We start from the raw sequence: 17110 nt of genomic DNA, 5'->3' as shown, positions 1-17110 counted from the left end.
TAAATAAGTATAATTCACTATCTTATTTTACTGGAATTATCTTGGCCCTAAATGCTAATTTCCTAAATGTTACAATTAAAAGGAAAGCCACAAAAGGATGTGATTTTTGCAGCTGTTTTTGCATTTTAAAATGACATTTGGAAGTACATATACTGTGGTAGGTCCAACAAAAAAGCATAGCATGCAATCTATTTTTATGAGAAACAGCCTATTTTTTTTCTTTTTTTTCTTTTTTTTGCATTAAGAGACATCTAGCATTTTTAGGTATAATTGCACATCTTGTGATTTATATTCCTGTTATCATCGGCAATGAAAAAGCAAGGGGGTGGGAATTTCTCAGTTCGCACCATGACATTGAAAGTGAGACTGTGATTATCAAAAAAAAAGAAAGAAGAAAAGAAAAATTCTAAAAAAAAAAAAAAAGCAAAAAATAAAATAGCCTAAGTATTTAAACAGATATTTTCCCAAAGAAGATATATACAAATTGTCAATGATCACATGAAAAACAGGGCACGTAGGGGGCCCAGTTGGTTGAGCAACCAACTCCTGATTTCAGCTCAGGTGATGATCTCAGGGTTATGAGACCAAGCCTCATGCTGGGTGCAGAGCCTGCTTAAGATTCTCTCTCCTCTCTCTCTGCCTCCCCACAATGCGTGCATGTACTTTCTCTCTCTCTCTCTCTAAAAAAAAAAAAAAAAAAAAAAAAAAAAAGGCACATGAAAAGATATTCATCACCACAACTTATTTGGGAAACACAAATGGAAACTGCAATGTCATACAACCTCACACCTACTAGGATGTCAACTATAAAAAAGATAGAAAATAAGAGAAGTTGGGGAGAATGTGGGGGAAATTAGAACCCTTTTACAGGGCTTTGGAAATGAAAAATGGTGCAGCCACTGTGAAAGTGGAATGGCAGTTCCTCAAAAATTAAAGACAGTATTGTATTATCCAGCAATTCCACTTCTAGGTATATACTTCAAAAAAATTAAAAGCAGGGACAGTAATAGATATTTGTGTGCCCATGTTTATAGCAGTATGATTCACAATAGCTAAAAGGTGAAAACAACCTACATGTCCATGGATTGATAAATAAACAGAACATGGTCCACACCCATAAAGGAGTATTATTCAGTCTTAAAAAGGAAGGAAATTCTGATACATGTTACAACATGGATGAGCCTAGAACGGATGAACCTTGAAGTCTTATGATAAGCAAAATAAACCAGTCACAAAAGGACAAATACTGCATAATTCCACTCATATCAGGCACTTAGAATAATCAAAATCACAGAAACAAAAAACAGAACAGTGGTTGCCAAGGAATTCAGGGAGAAATGAGGAGTTATTGTTTAATGGGTAAGCATATTTCAAGGATAAAACACAGCATTGGTAAATATAGTTATACTGCTATGTATTAGATCTCCAGAAATTATTCATCTTGTATAACTAAAACTCTGTACCCTGTGATTTTATCTCCCCATTTCTTTCTCAACCTAGCATCCACCATTCTATTCTCTGCTTCCAAGAGTTTGACTGTTTTAGATCTCACATGTAAGTAAGATTAGGGAATATTTGTCTTTCTACATCTGCCTTATTCAACTTAACACAGTGTCCTCCAATTTCATCCATGGTGTTACAAATGACAGGATTTCCTTCTTTTCTATGGCTGAATAATATCCCACACCAGAAACTAACCAAGCTCTTTCTCTCGACTGGGCAAACAAGAAAAAACTCACAATGAAAAAAAGAGGAGGGACTGCAGACACAATCTTGCCATAAACCTCACCCCTAGCATGGCAATGCACAACCAGAAGAAACTCCCTTCTGGCGTCTCTCTGAGGAGCAAAGAGCTTGGACCCTGCATCTGGTGTCCCAACATTTAAGACTTCTGTCTGAAAGATGATCCCTCAAAACATCTAGCTTTGAAGGCCAGTGGGGATTGTATCTACCAAATCCATCTATCAATCCTTGCTATAGCAAGGCTATAGCAACTTAAAGACCATATTTCAAGGACACAAGTGGATTCACCACAGTGAACACCCAGGACCCATGCAGAGGCATAAGAGTATAACACACCCAGTCGTTTCATGAAAGAGGCTTACTTGTTTATTTTAATAGCTGCAGCTAGAAGGACAGTCTGCAAACTTAACAAACATCTAGGGGCCAACTGCAATACTCTCCAAAGAGCACAGTAGCTGGTGGGTGCCATCTTTATGTTCTCCCTCTGCCTTGCTCCAGGTTAACAGTATTTCCTAGAAGGGATTCTGAGCACATGTTTGCTGCCCTGATTTTTGTAGCTGCTGCCCAGGGCATGCCCCTTGATTGCCTGACTCTGGTGGCTAATGGGGCCAAAATTCATGCATCTCACAGGACAATAATAGAGAAACAATTCTTAACTGACTATTCCCCTAAAGCATAGCATAGAGTGAGCAGACAGAAATACCTAGTCTCTCTGTGAAACAGGACTATTTGCTTATCTTAAAAGCTACAGCTTATCTTAAAAACTTAAAGAGGCAGCCTTTTAATTTAACCCATGTCTAGAGGCCAAGTGCAATCCTCTCCAGAGACCAGGAGGGCCAGTAGGAACCATCTTCATGCTCTCCCTCTGCCTTAATCCGGGTTGCTGTTGTCTCCAAGAAGGAGTTTGTATACCCATCTGGTAACCTGGCTTTTGTGGCTGCTACCTGGAAGACACATCCCTTGATCCCTTGACACATCCCTTGATTACCAGAGCCTGGCTCTGGTAACTAGCAGGTTAGTGTTCACAGGTTCAACAAAATGGGAGTAAACAAATATATAGCTTATAACTGGTTATATCCTTATTGCTCAGTGCAGAGGGAGAAAGAGAGAAACATCCATTTCCTAGTCTTCCCTTGAAAGAGGTATATTTGCATACTTTAAAAGTTGCTGAGGATCTGACTTCTTATTAGCCTGTACATAGGTGCTGAGAGCCCTCTCTCTTTTGCACACTGATAGGTCTTGACACACCCTCAACTACTGAAGCCCCTAAGAACAGTCCTGCTTAGACAATCACAAAGGTTTGAGAGACAACAAGAGCTAGGGCAGAGTTGAATAATAAGGTTCAGTTCCTACATCAGACCACTCTTTCAAGACTCAGAGAGAACGGTTGTTTCACCTAAGGCATGGAAATCAACACAGAGCATCAAGGAAAATGAAGAAATAGAGGAATATGTTTGAAATGTCAGAACAAGACAAAACCTCAGAAAAATACCTTAATGAAAAGGGGATAAGTGATTTACCTAATAAAGAGTTGAAGAGAATGACAATGAAAATGCTCACCACAATCAGGAAAATAATGAATGAAAAAGGTAAGAATTTCAACAAAGAGACAGAAAATACAAGAAAGTACCAAACAAAAATTACAGACTGGAATAATACGATAAATGAGCTGGAAAAATTGAATAGAGGGGTTCAACAGCAGACTAGATAAAGCTAACACAGGACAAGGAAACTTGAAGACAGGGCAGTGGAATTCATTTAATCAGAAGAGTGAAAAGAATAAAAAATAGTGAAGATTACTTAAGGAACTTATTGGGCCACATCAAGTGGACAAATATGCACTTTACAGGGGTTCCAGAAAGAGAGAAGAGAGGGAAAGGGGTAGAAAACTTATCTGAAGAAATAATGGTTGAAAACTTCCCTAATCTGGTGAATGAAGCAGACATCCAAATCCAGGAAACCTAGAAAGTTTCAAAGAGGATGAATCAGAGACCCATACCAAGACACATTATCAAAAGCTAAAGACAAGGAGATACTCTTAAAAGCAGCAAGAGGAAAACAACTTGTTACTTACAGGGGAACCCACCATTAGACTACTTTGCAGGCCAGAAGAAAGTGACACAATGTATTCAATGTACTAAAGGAAAAAAAAAGTGTTACCAAGAATATTCTATCCAGCAAAGTTAGTGTTAAGAATTGAGTTAAAAGGGGGCACCTGGGTGGCTCAGTGGGTTAAAGCAGCTGCCTTCCGCTCGGGTCATGATCTCAGTGTCCTGGGATCGAGCCCCGCATCGGGCTCTCTGCTCAGCAGGGAGCCTGCTTCCTCCTCTCTCTCTCTCTCTGCCTGCCTCTCTGCCTACTTGTGATCTCTCTCTCTGCCTACTTGTGATCTCTCTCTGTCAAATAAATAAATAAAATCTTAAAAAAAAAAAAGAATTGAGTTAAAGGGTTTTCCAGACAAACAACACTTGAAAGAGTTTAGCACCACTAGACTCACCTTAAAATAAATGTTAATGGGACTTCTTTGAGCTGATATGAAAGAGTGCTAATTAGTAACAGGAAAATATATGAAAGTACCAATCTCATTGGTGAAGGTAAATATACAGTTAAACTCAGAATAATCTAATGTAATGGTGGTGTGTTAATCACTTACAGATCTAAAGGCTAAAAGACAAAAGCAATAAAAATATAACTATAATAATTTTTAATGGATACATAAGACAAAAGGTGTAAACTGTGACATTGAAAACACAAAATGTGGTGGTGGGAGAGTAAAAATGTAGAGCTTTAGAATGTGTTCAAACTAAAGTGGTTATCTACTTAAAGTAGACTATTATGTTTTATATAAGCTTTATCATAAACACAGAGCAAAGCCCTGCAGAATATATACAAAAATAAATAGAAAAGAGTCTAAGTATGCCACTACAGAAAATCTTCAAATTACAAAGGGAGAGAGCAAGAGAAAAAGAAACAGAATGATAAAACAGCCAGAAAACAATTAACAAAATGGCAATAAGCCTATACCTGTAAATAATTACTTTAAATGTAAATGGACTAAGTTCTCCAATGAAAAGACAGAGTGTGACTGAATGGATAAAAAACAAGACCCACCTATATGCTGCCTACAAGAGACTCACTTCAAGGATACACAGACTGAACATGAAGGGATTAAAAAATATATTCCATCCACATAGAAACCAAGAGAAAGCTGAAAAAAAAATTCCATCATGTGTATATGTGTGTTTATATATGTGTATGTACACACACACACACACACACGCACTTTATCCATTAACAAACATTTAGGTTCTTTCCATATCTCGGTTATTGTGAACAGTGCTGCAATAAACATGGGAATACAACTATCTCTTCATGGTACTGATTTAATTTCCTTTGGGTGTATACCCAATAGTAGGATTGCTGGACCATATGGTAGTTGTATTTATTATTTTTTTGAGGCACCTCTCTACAGTTTTCCATAATGGCTCTAACAATTTACATTCCCATGAACAGTATACAAGAATTTACTTTTATTTCCATCCTTACTAATATATGTTATTTTTTGTCTTTTTGACAATAGACAGTATAACAGGTGTGGGGTGATTTCTCTTTGTGGTTTTGATTACAATTTTCCTGATAATTAGAGATGTTTTCATGTATCTGTTGGCCATTTGCATGTCTTCTTTTGAGAAATGCCTATTCAGGTCCTATTCCCACTTTTTAATCAGGTATATGTGTTTGTACATATGTATGTTTGTATTTACTGTGGAATTGTAGAAGTTCCTTATATTTTGGATATTAACTCTTCATTAGATATGTGGTTGCAACTATTTTTCTCCCATTCTGTAGGTTGCCCTTTCACTCTCTTGTTTCCTTTGCTGGGCAGAAGCTTTTTATTTTTACTTTAAAAAAAAAAAAAGATTTATGAGAGAAAGAGAGAGGAGGGACAGAGGAAGAGGAAAGAGAACTTCAAGCAGACTCCCTGCTAAGCATGGATCTGGGTTTGGAATTTGATCCCATGACCCTGAGATCATGACCTGAGCTGAAATCAAGAGTCAGATGCTTAACTGACTGAGCTACCCAGGCATCCCTTTACCACAAGTTTTATTAAAAGCACAAATAAAGAATCTAAGATTGGTATTAAAGTTGTTTCGGACTAATACTGTCTAGCATGTCTGGTGATAGCTCTTCCACTGTTACCTTGAAGATTTAAATATATTTATAAATAGTTACAGCTAGTTATTTATTATAATTCTGTTTATCTTGATTCATCCACTAGATTGACTTTTATTTGAGGGCAGTGGCAACATCCTAATCTTAGTGTCAGTCAAGAGGATAAAGCTCTAGAGATTATGCCTGCTTTGATTAATAAAGTATTTAAAAATATTCCACTTTTATCTCACTGCATCACTTCTTTCATTTGGTAGATGCTAGGCCTTCCTTCTTTTGAATCCTCCAGATTGATAGGTCTCCAGATACTTGCTGAAGCTCTGATTTTTGCTCAGGTCTAGGGCCACTGGGTGGGCATGGGATTATGCCCATCATCCCGTTGGGGAACCAGCCATCAACAAGCTATTAGCAAGCAACTCACTGCACACTAGATCACAGGATGTACATGTAAGATGATCTTTCCTCCAACTCTTGCCAAAGCCTATGCCAGTTTTTACTCTTTGACTAAGGATAGCATTACTTTTGCACTCATCCCTTAGTCTCTGTCAGCCTGAGTGATCACAGAGGGGTCCAAATAATACATCATGTACCTTCTGGGTTCCTGAGAGGTTGCCTTTATTCCCATACTGATGTGCAGAAAGCCATTCCTTTAGCAGGGGAGTACTATGAAGGGTTACGATGAGAAACGCTATAACATCAGAGAACAGCTAGTTCCAGTTCTCAAACAACAATAACTCCCTTGCCCATTCTCTTGAGAGATTCTTTATGGAAAGTGCTAGATGAGAGTGATCCTCCGGAGAGCTTCAATGGCCCTTCTGCCTCCTTTCTTAACAAGTCGCCACCATTACCCCTCTTAGGCACAGAAACAAAAAGGAAGAGGAAGGCAATGTGTAGCTAATTCTTCTTTGAAACCAGCCCAGTGGAGAACATGCTGGTTGTGGGAGAAAACATGGTAAGAGAAGATTCTTGGGAGGGTTTACTTTTGGGGATATTTTCAGATTCTATTTCAGACTGAGAGGTCTCTACGGAAGAAACTGCTGGTTTATTCATCTTCAGGGGAGGCAATGCAGTTTGGAAAGTATAATTTCTGGCATCATCCCACGTGGGTTCAAATGACTTCTTGGGGGATGCCAGCTGTCTAACAGCATCCTCATGAGGCATCAGTGGTTTGATGACTTCCCTGACTTGCTCTGGTTCACTGGCTTTTTTCTTGGGGACTACCAAAAGATGGTGAGAGCCTGGATGTTTCCTTCTGCTCTTGGTTAAAGCTGGGTAGAGGGATGCTAGAGTCCAAGGAATTTCCATAACTCGGAAAGGAGGATTTATGGATAAATTCGAAGATTCTTGACTCCCAAGTTCTCTCTTTTGGTGGCTAACACTCTGAGAATCTGTGGGATAGAAACAACAAAAACACAGATTCCTCAAATGTCAGTTCTCCAATCTTTGCTGGTCATGTGGTGAAATTTTAACATCCTTAAAATGTTAGTCCCTCACACACCATCTCAGGTCCCCCCCCCCCTTAGTTTTCCCTATCCCAACTTTGTGCAGCTTTTATTATGGTCTTCCAATTCAGCATGGTCCCTGAGTTTAAGAGTCTATCTTGTGAGACTTTAGATCACTATGGAAGTCCTCAGAAGGCAGGAAGTGACATCTGCTTAAAGTTCATGCATTTCACAACCGCTGTTTTCCTAATCAATTTGAACAGACAAATGAAGACATCCTTAATTAGAATAGGAACTTTTTAAGGGTGGAGAATGTGTCTTATTTGTCACTACATATGCTGTGCTCAGAAATGTCTGCCACATAATAAGTGCTCAAAAACTTATTTTAATCTGACAGAAAAAATAAATGGAGACTACTTCTCATAATGGAGCTAGGAAACAGAATCTTACCAAACACAAATTAAAAACTGGATAATAATTAAAACCAAGAAAACATCTTAAAATCATCTATAATTTTACAATATGGTGAGGAATTGTGGGGCCAAGATCTAGAAGACAGTAAGAACCCAAAGTAAGCCCAGAATTCAGTTGTTTTTGCCCTTGGTGTAATGTCAATCTTGAAGAAATGGCTGCTTACCTGAACTTCATTTTTGTCAGCTTCACAGGAAGAAGGTATTTTAACAGCACTTTACTTGAATTTTTGGTCAATTTCATGACAACTAATATCTAGGATATCAGGTTTTCTAATTCATGAATGTGACATACTAGTCCATTTATTTGTGCCTTCTCTCAGTAAACTTTTGTAGCTTTCAGTGACAGCCATATCTTCTCTGTGAGAGCTTGCAACATTTGCCTTAAATCTATTCTTATTTTGCATTTATGGTGCTATTTAAAATTTTCTTAAGTTTCCAGTTATTCATTGCTAATATAAAGACATAAAACTGATTTTTCTGTATATTGACCTTGTATCCTGAGATACTGTTCAGCTCACTTATCAGTTCTAGTAGGTATGTTTGTTGATTCCTTAGAATTTTTATAAAATTTCAATTTCAGTGTAATTAATATATAGCGCTATCTACATTGCAGGTACATAATACTGATTCAGTAATTCCATCTACTACTCAATGCTCATGAAGAGAAATGTACTCTCAATCCCCTTCACCTATTTCACCCAACTCCCTAACTACCTCCCCCTCTGGCAACTGTCTGTTTATTCTCTGTAGTTAAGAGTCTGTTTATTGGTTTCTTTCTTTTCCTCTTGTTCATTTGTTCTGTTTCTTAAATTCCATGAGTGAAATCATATGGTACTTGTCTTTGACTGACTTCACTTAGCATTATACTCTTTAGATCTATCCACATTGTTGCAAATGGCAATATTTCATTTTTATGGCTGGATAATATTCTATTCTTTCTCTCTCTCTCTCTCTCTCTCTCTCTCTGTGTGTGTGTGTGTGTGTGTGTGTGTATGTGTATCTACATCTATATCTGTGTGTATCTTTATCCATTCAGCTACAGATGGACACCTGGGTTACTTCCATAATTTGCCTATTGTAAATAATGCTGCAATAAACATACGGGTGCAGGTATTCTTTAAAATGAGTGTTTTTTAAAATTCTTCAGGTAAATACCCAGTAAGTCATTACTGAATCATAAGGTAGTTCTATTTTTAATTTTTTTTGAGGAACTTCCACAGATTTCCACAGTGGTTACAACAGTTTGCATTCCCACAGCAACGCTTGAGGGTTCTTCTTTCCCCACATCCTTGCCAATACTTGCCATTTCATGTGATTTTTATTTTAGCCACTCTGACTGGTGTGACTTGTGGTTTTGATTTGTATTTTCCTGATGATGAGTGATGTTGAACATATTTTCGTGTGTCTGTTGGCCATCTGTGTGTCTTCTTTGCATAAATGTCTATTCATGTCTTCTGTCAATTTTTAAATTGGACTGTTTATTTTTGGGGTATTGAGTTGTATAAGTTCTTTATATATTTTGGATACTAGCCCTTTATCAGTTATTTCATTTGCAAATATCTTCTTCCATTATGTCAGTTGCCTTTTAGTTTTGTTGACTGTCTCCGTTTTAGTGCAGAGGCTTTTTATTTTTGCTTTTATTTCCCTTGACTCAGGAGATATATCTAGAAAGATGTTGCTACAACTGAAATCGAAGAAATGACTGCCTGTGCGCTTTTTTTAGGATTTTTATGGTTTAAGGTCTCACATTTAGGTCCTTAATCAATTTTGACTCATTTTTGTGTATGGCATAAGAAAGTGTCTAGTTTCATTCTTTTGCATGTTGCTGTACAGATTTCCCAGCACACCTTAGTGAAGAAAGTGAAGACACTATCCTTTTCTCATTGCATATTCTTTCCTCCTTTGTCAAAGATCAACTGACCATATAGTTGTGGGTATACTTCTGGGTTTTTTTTTTTTTTTCTTTTCTGTGCTATTGCTCTATGTACCTTTTTTGTACAGGTACCATGCTGTTTTGCTTACTATAGCTTTGTAATATAACCTTAATCCCAGAATCATGATGCCTCTAGCTTTGCTTTTCAATATCACTTTGGTTACTGGGAGTTTTTGTGGTTCCATACAAATTCTAGAATTGTTCTAGTTCTGTGAAAAAATGTTGTTGGTATCTTGATAGGAAGTGCACTAAATGTATAGATTGCTTTGGGTAATATAGTCATTTTAACAATATTTTTTTTTCTTCCAATCCATGAGCATGAACTGTCTTTCCATTTCTTTGTGTTGTCTTCAATTTCTTTTATCAGTGTTATATAGTTTTCAGAGTATGGGTTTCTTGTCTCTTTGGTTAGGGTTATTCCTAGATATCCTATTATTTTTGGTGCAACTGCAATTGGGATTGTTTTCTTGATTTCTCTTTCTGCTGTTTCATTATTAGTATATAGAAATGCAGCATATTTCTGTACATTGATTTTTGAATCCTGTGACTTTACTGAATGTATTTATCCATTCTAACAATTTTTTGGTGGAACCTTTCAGCTTTTTTATATATTGTAATGTCATCTGAAAATAAAATTTTACTACTTCCTTACTGATTTAAATGACTTTCTTTTCTTTCTTTTTTGCCATCTATTGCTGTGGCTAAGAGTTCCAATACTATGTTGAATAAAAGTGGTGAGAGTGGACATCCTTATTTTGTTCCTGATCTTAGAGGGAGAGCTCTCAGTTTTTCCTCATTAAGGATGTTAGCTGTGGGGTTTCCATATATGGTCTTTATTATGTTGAGGTATGTTCCCTCTAAACCTACTTTGTTGAGGTTTTTCTTGTTTTTGTTTTTGTTTTAATCATGAATGGATGTTGTACTTTGTCAAATGCTTTTTCTGCATCTCTTGATAGGTAGGATCACATGGTTCTTATCCTCTTACTGAGGTGATGTATCATACTGATGGATTTGTGAATTTTGAACCACTCCTTGCAGCCCAGAAATAAATCCCACTTGTTTGTAGTGAATGATTTTCTTTTTTAAATGTATTGTTGGGGTCCCTAGGTGGCTCAGTTGGCTAAACATCTGCCTTTGGCTCAGGTCATGATCCCAGAGTCCTATGATCAAGACCACTTGTGCTTTCTGTTGCTATCTCTGTCACTCAAAACAAAATCTTTAAAAAAATGTTTGGTAGGGGCACCTGTGTGGCTCAGTGGGTTAAAGCCTCTGCCTTCGGCTCAGGTCATGATCTCAGGGTCCTGGGATTGAGTCCCACATAAGGCTCTCTGCTCAGCGGGGAGCCTGCTTCCTTCTCTCTCCCTGCCTACTGTGATCTGTCTGTCAAATAAATAAATAAAATCTTTAAAAAAAATGTTTGGTAGAATTCACCTGTATAGCTGTCTATCTGGTCCTGGACTTCTGTTTGTTGGGAGTTGTTTTTGTTACTTGTTTTTTAATTATTACTGATTCAATTTCATTGCTATAATCAGTTTGTTCAAATTTTCTATTTTTCACTACTTTGGTTGTGGTAGGTTATATGTTTCTAGGAATTTATCCATTTCTTCTAGGTTGTTCAGTTTTTTGGCATATAATTTCTTTATATATTCTCTTACAACCGTTTGTATTACTGTGGTGTGGGATATTCTCTATAATTTCTGATTTGAGTCCCCTCTTTCTTTTTTAAAATGAGTCTGGCTAGAGGTTTATCAGTTTTGTCAATATTTTCAAAGAACCAGCTCCTGGCTTCATTGATCTATTCTGTTTTAGTTTCTGTATCATCTATTCCTGCTCCAATCTTTATTATTTCCTCCCTTCTGCTGGTTTTGAATTTTGTTCTTTTCTAGCTCCTTTAGGTGTATGGTTAGATTGATGAGATTTTTCTTGCTTCTTGGGGTAGATTTGTATTGATATAAACTTCTTAGAACCACTTTTGTTGCATCTCAAAAGATTTTGGATTACTGTGTTTTTATTTTCATTTGTCTCCATGTATTTCTGATTTCTCGGTTAACCCATTCATTATTTATTAGCATATTATTTAACTCCCATGTATTTCTGTTCTTTCCAGCTCTTTTCTTGTGGTTGATTTCTAGTTTCATAGCTCTGTGGTCAGAAAAGATACATGGTATAAATTTTTTTTAAATTGCTGTGACTTGTTTTGTGACTTAATCGCTGATCTTTTCTGCAGAATGTTCCATATGCACTTGAAATGAATATATATTCTACTGTTTTAGGATGGAATGTTCTATATCTATGAAATCCATCAGATCCAGTGTGTCATGCAAAGCCACTGTTTCCTTGTTAATTTTCTGTTTAGATGACCTGTCCAGTGATGTAAGTAGGGTGTTAAAGTCCCCTAAATTTCTGTATCACTAGAGATTAGTTCCTTTATATTTGCTATTAACTAGTTTATGTATTTGGATTTTCCCATGTTGGGTCCATAAATTTTTACAACTGTTCTGTATTCTTGTTGTATTGTCCCCATTTTTTAAAATTCTATTTTTTTCACTGTTCCCTTAATTATTATAGAGTGTCCTTCTTTGTCTCTTGTTACAGTCTTTGCTTTAAAGTCAATTTTTTCTGATATAAGTATTGCTACCTCAGCTTTCTCTTCACATTCATTTGCATGATAACTGTTTTTCCATCTCCTCATATACAATATGCATGTGTCTTTAGTTGTAAGTCTCTTGTAGGAAGCTTACAGATTTTTTTTTTTTAATCCACCGCATCAACCTATGTCTTTTGCTTCTGGAGCATTTAGTCCATTTACATTTAACATAATATTTTATAGTTATGTATTTATTACCATTTTGTAATTTGTTGTGTGTTTGTTTTTGTAGATTTTCTCTCACCTTAAGTTGGCTTTCTTTAGTGAGGTACTTGGATGCTTTTCTTTTTCTTTTTTTGCATATCTATCACTTGCTTTTGCTTTCTTATTCCCATTAGGTTTATATTTAATATCTTTTGCATATAGCAGTCTATATGAAGTTGATGGTCACTATATATAAAATAGAATAATTGGGATCCCAGAAGAAGAAGAAGAAGAAGAGAGAGAGGCAGAAGCTACATTGGAGCAAATAATAGCAGAGAATTTCCCTAATTTGGTGAAGGGAACAAGCATCAAAATCCAAGAGGCACAGAGAACCTCCCCCCAAATTAATAAAAATAGGTCCACACCCCATTATCTACTGGAAAACTTACAAGTCTCAAAGACAAAGAGAAAATCCTGAAAGCAGCTCCAAACAAGACATCTATAACATACAATAGCAGAAATATTAGACTGGCAGCAGACCTATCCACAGAGACCTGGCAGGCCAGAAAGGACTTGCGTGACATATTCAGAGTACTAAACAAGAAAAATATGGAGACAAGAATCAGCTAGGCTCTCACTGAAAATAGAAGGAGAGAGAAAAAGCTTCCAGGACAAACAAAAATTAAAAGAATTTGCAAACATTAAACCAGCGCTACAGGAAATACTGAAAGTAGTCCTCTAAGTAAAGAGAGAACCTAAAAGTAGTAGACCAGAAAAAAACAGAGACAATACACAGTTAATAGTCACCTTACAGGCAATATAAGGGCATTAATTCATATCTTTCAATAGTTACCCTGAATGTAAATGGGCTAAATGCACCTATCAATAGACATGGGGGATCAGAATGGGTAAAAAACCAAAACCCATCAATATGCTGTCTACAAGAAACTTATTTTAGACCTGAAGACAACTCCAGATTTAAAGTGAGGGGGTGGAAAACAATTTACCATGCTAATGGGTGTCAAAAGAAAGCTGGAGTGGCAATCCTTATATTAGACAAATTAGATCTGAAGCCAAAGACTATAATAAGAGATGAGGAAGGACACTAGATCATATTCAAAGGGTCTGTCCAACAAGAAGATCTAACAATTTTAAATATCTATGTCCCTATCGTGGGAACAGCCAACTATATAAACCAATTAATAATAAAATCAAAGAAACACATCAACAATAATACAATAATAGTAGGGGACTTTAATACCCCCCTCACTGAAATGGACAGATCATCCAAGCAAAAGATCAACAAGAAAATAATGGCCTTAAATGACATAGTGGACCAGGTGGACATCACAGATACATTGGGAACATTCTACCCCAAAGCAACAGAATAAACATTGTTCTCTAGTGCTCATGGAACATTCCCCAGAAGAGATCACATCCTGGGTCACAAATCAGGTCTCAATCAGTACCAAAATACTGGGATCATTCCCTGCTTATTTTCAGACCACATTGCTCTGAAGCTAGAACTCAACCACAAGAGGAAAGTTGGAAAGACCTCAAATACATGGAGGTTAAAGAGCATCCTACTAAAGAATGAATGGGTCAACCAGGAAATTAAAGAAGAATTGAAAAAATTCAAGGAAACAAATGATAATGAAAACACAATGGTTCAAAATCTGTGAGACAGAGGGTAGGAGTCAAGATGGCGGAGAAGTAGCAGGCTGAGACTACATCAGGTAGCAGGAGATCAGCTAGATAGCTTATCTAAACATTGAAAACACCTATAAATCCAACGGGAGATTGAAGAGAAGAAGAACAGCAATTTTAGAAAAGGAAAAACAACCACTTTCTAAAAGGTAAGATTGGCAGAGAAGTGAATCCAAAGTGACGGGAAGATAGACCACGGGGGGAGGGGCTGGCTCCCGGCAAGCGGCGGAGCAATGGAGCACTAAATCAGGACTTTTAAAAGTCTGTTCCGCTGAGGGACATCACTCCAGAGGCTAAACCGGGGTGAAGCCCATGCGGCGTCAGTGTGGCCCCAGGTCCCTCAGGGTCACAGAAGGATTGGGGGTGTCTGAGTGTCACAGAGATTGCAGGTATTAGAATGGAGAAGCCGGCTACAGAGACAGACCTAAGGAGTGAGCTCTCAGCTCGGGGTTACCTTGAACCGGTCGCAGGCTCGGTGAGCTCAGAGCGTGGCCTGAGGCCAGGGAGACGGGAGTGATTGGGTGCTATTCTCTGAGGGCACACTGAGGAAAGCCCCGAGCCCTCGGCTTCTCTGGGCCGGAGACTGGGAGGCCACCATTTTCATTCCCATCCTCTGGAACTCTAAGGAAAGCATTCAGGGAACAAAAGCTCCTGAAAGCAAACCCGAGTGGATTACTCAGACCGGCCCCTGGTAAGGGTGGTGCAATTCCGCCTGGGGCAAAGACACCTGAGAATCACTACAACAGACCCCTCCCCAGAAGATCAACAAGAAATCCAGACAGGACCAAGTTCACTTACCAAGGAGTGCAGGTTCAATACCAAGGAGAGCAGCAGAATTCCAGAGGAGGAGAAAGCAAAGCATGGATCTCATGGCTTTCTCCCCATGATTCTTTAGTCTTGCAGTTAATTTAATTTTTTTTCAATTTTTTGAATTGGAAATTCAAAAAATTCTGCTGCTGCTGCTAATTTTTTTTAACTTTTACCCTTTTCTTTTTTAACGTTTTTTAACTAGGTTATCTAATATATATATTTTCTTTCTTTTTTATATTTTTTCTTTATTTGTTTTCTTTTTTAAAATTGTTTTTTTTTTTGAACCTCTTTTTATCCCCTTTCTCCCCCCCACAATTTGGGGTCTCTTCTGATTTGGTTAAAGCATATTTTCCTGGGGTCTTTGCCACCCTTTTAGTATTTTACTTGCTCCTTCATATACTCTTATCTGGACAAAATGACAAGGCAGAAAATTCACCACAAAAAAAAGAACAAGAGGCAGTATCAAATGCTAGGGACCTAATCAATACAGACATTGGTAATATGTCAGATCTAGAGTTCAGAATGACGATTCTCAAGGTTCTAGCTGGGCTCAAAAAAGGCATGGAAGATATTAGAGAAACCCTCTCAGGAGATATAAAAGCCCTCTCTGGAGAAATAAAAGAACTAAAATCTAACCAAGTTGAAATTTAAAAAGCTATTAATGAGGTGCAATTAAAAAAATGGAGGCTCTCACTGCTAGGATAAATGAGGCAGAAGAAAGAATTAGCGATATAGAAGACCAAATGACAGAAATAAAGAAGCTGAGCGAAAGAGGGACAAACAGCTACTGGACCACGAGGGGAGAATTTGAGAGATAAGTGACACCATAAGACGAAACAAAATTAGAATAACGGGAATTCTAGAAGAAGAAGAAAGAGAGAGGAGAGCAGAAGGTTTATTGGAGAGAATTTCTCTAATATGGCAAAGGGAACAAGTATCCAAATCCAGGAGGTGCAGAGAACTCCCCTAAAAATCAATAAGAATAGGTCCACACCCTGTCACCTAATAGTAAAATTTACAAGTCTTAGTGACAAAGAGAGAATCCCAAAAGCAGCCCGGGAAAAGAAGTCTGTAACACACAATGGTAAAAATATTAGACTGGCAGCAGACTTATCCACAGAGACCTGGCAGGCCAGAAAGAGCTGGCATGATATTTTCAGAGCACTAAACGAGAAAAACATGCAGCCAAGAATACTATATCCAACTAGGCTATCATTGAAAATAGAAGGAGAGATTAAAAGCTTCCAGGACAAACAAAAACTGAAAGAATTTGCAAACACCAAACCAGCTCTACAGGAAATATTGAAAGGGGTCCTCTAAGCAAAGAGAGAGCCTAAAAGTAGTAGATCAGAAAGGAACAGAGACAATATAAAGTAACAGTCACCTTACAGGCAATACAATGGCACTAAATTTATATCTCTCAATAGTTATCCTGAATGTTAATGGGCTAAATGCCCCAATCAAAAGACACAGGGTATCAGAATGGATAAAAAAACAAAACCCATCTATATGTTACCTACAAGAAATTCATCTTAGACCTGAAGACACCTCCAGATTTAAAGTGATGGGATGGAAAAGAATTTACCATGCTAATGGACATCAGAAGAAAGCAGGGGTGGCAATCCTTATATCAAATAGATTTTAAACCAAACACTACAATAAAAGATGAGGAAGGACACCAAATTATACGCAAAGGGTCTGTCCAACAAGAAGATCTAACAATTTTAAATATCTATGCCCCTAATGTGGGAACAGCCAACTATATAAACCAATTAATAACAAAATCAAAGAAACACATCAACAATAATACAATAATAGTAGAGGACTTTAATAGCCCCCTCACTGAAATGGACAGATCATCCAAGCAAAAGATCAACAAGAAAATAATGGCCTTAAATGACACAGTGGACCAGGTGGACATCACAGATACATTCAGAACATTCCACCCCAAAGCAACGGAATACACATTCTTCTCTAGTGCACATGGAACACTCTCCAGAATAGATCACATCCTCGGTCCCAAATCAGGTCTCAACCGGTA

General features: G+C 37.5%; 1 protein-coding gene across 5 annotated transcripts in view; it reads right to left on the bottom strand.

Annotated features, from left to right (window-relative positions):
- GDPD4 (glycerophosphodiester phosphodiesterase domain containing 4) overlaps positions 1-17110 on the bottom strand; it is a 177888-nt gene that overhangs the window by 26653 nt on the left and 134125 nt on the right. For 4 of the 5 annotated variants that reach the window (XM_032357925.1, XM_032357922.1, XM_032357920.1 and 1 more), the window contains one exon: positions 6504-7301. The exons of the other annotated variant lie outside the window; for it this stretch is intronic. In XM_032357925.1, the coding sequence (XP_032213816.1) occupies positions 6808-7301 (494 nt within the window). In that variant the 3' untranslated portion in view covers positions 6504-6807. The remainder of the gene's footprint in view (positions 1-6503; positions 7302-17110) is intronic. 5 annotated transcript variants of the gene reach the window in all.

This window comes from Mustela erminea, chromosome 9, assembly GCF_009829155.1.
Source record: "Mustela erminea isolate mMusErm1 chromosome 9, mMusErm1.Pri, whole genome shotgun sequence".
Classification (NCBI taxonomy): Eukaryota; Metazoa; Chordata; class Mammalia; order Carnivora; family Mustelidae; genus Mustela; species Mustela erminea.
Note: the sequence above shows the minus strand (reverse complement) of the source record. Positions and strands in the feature narration are given on the sequence as shown.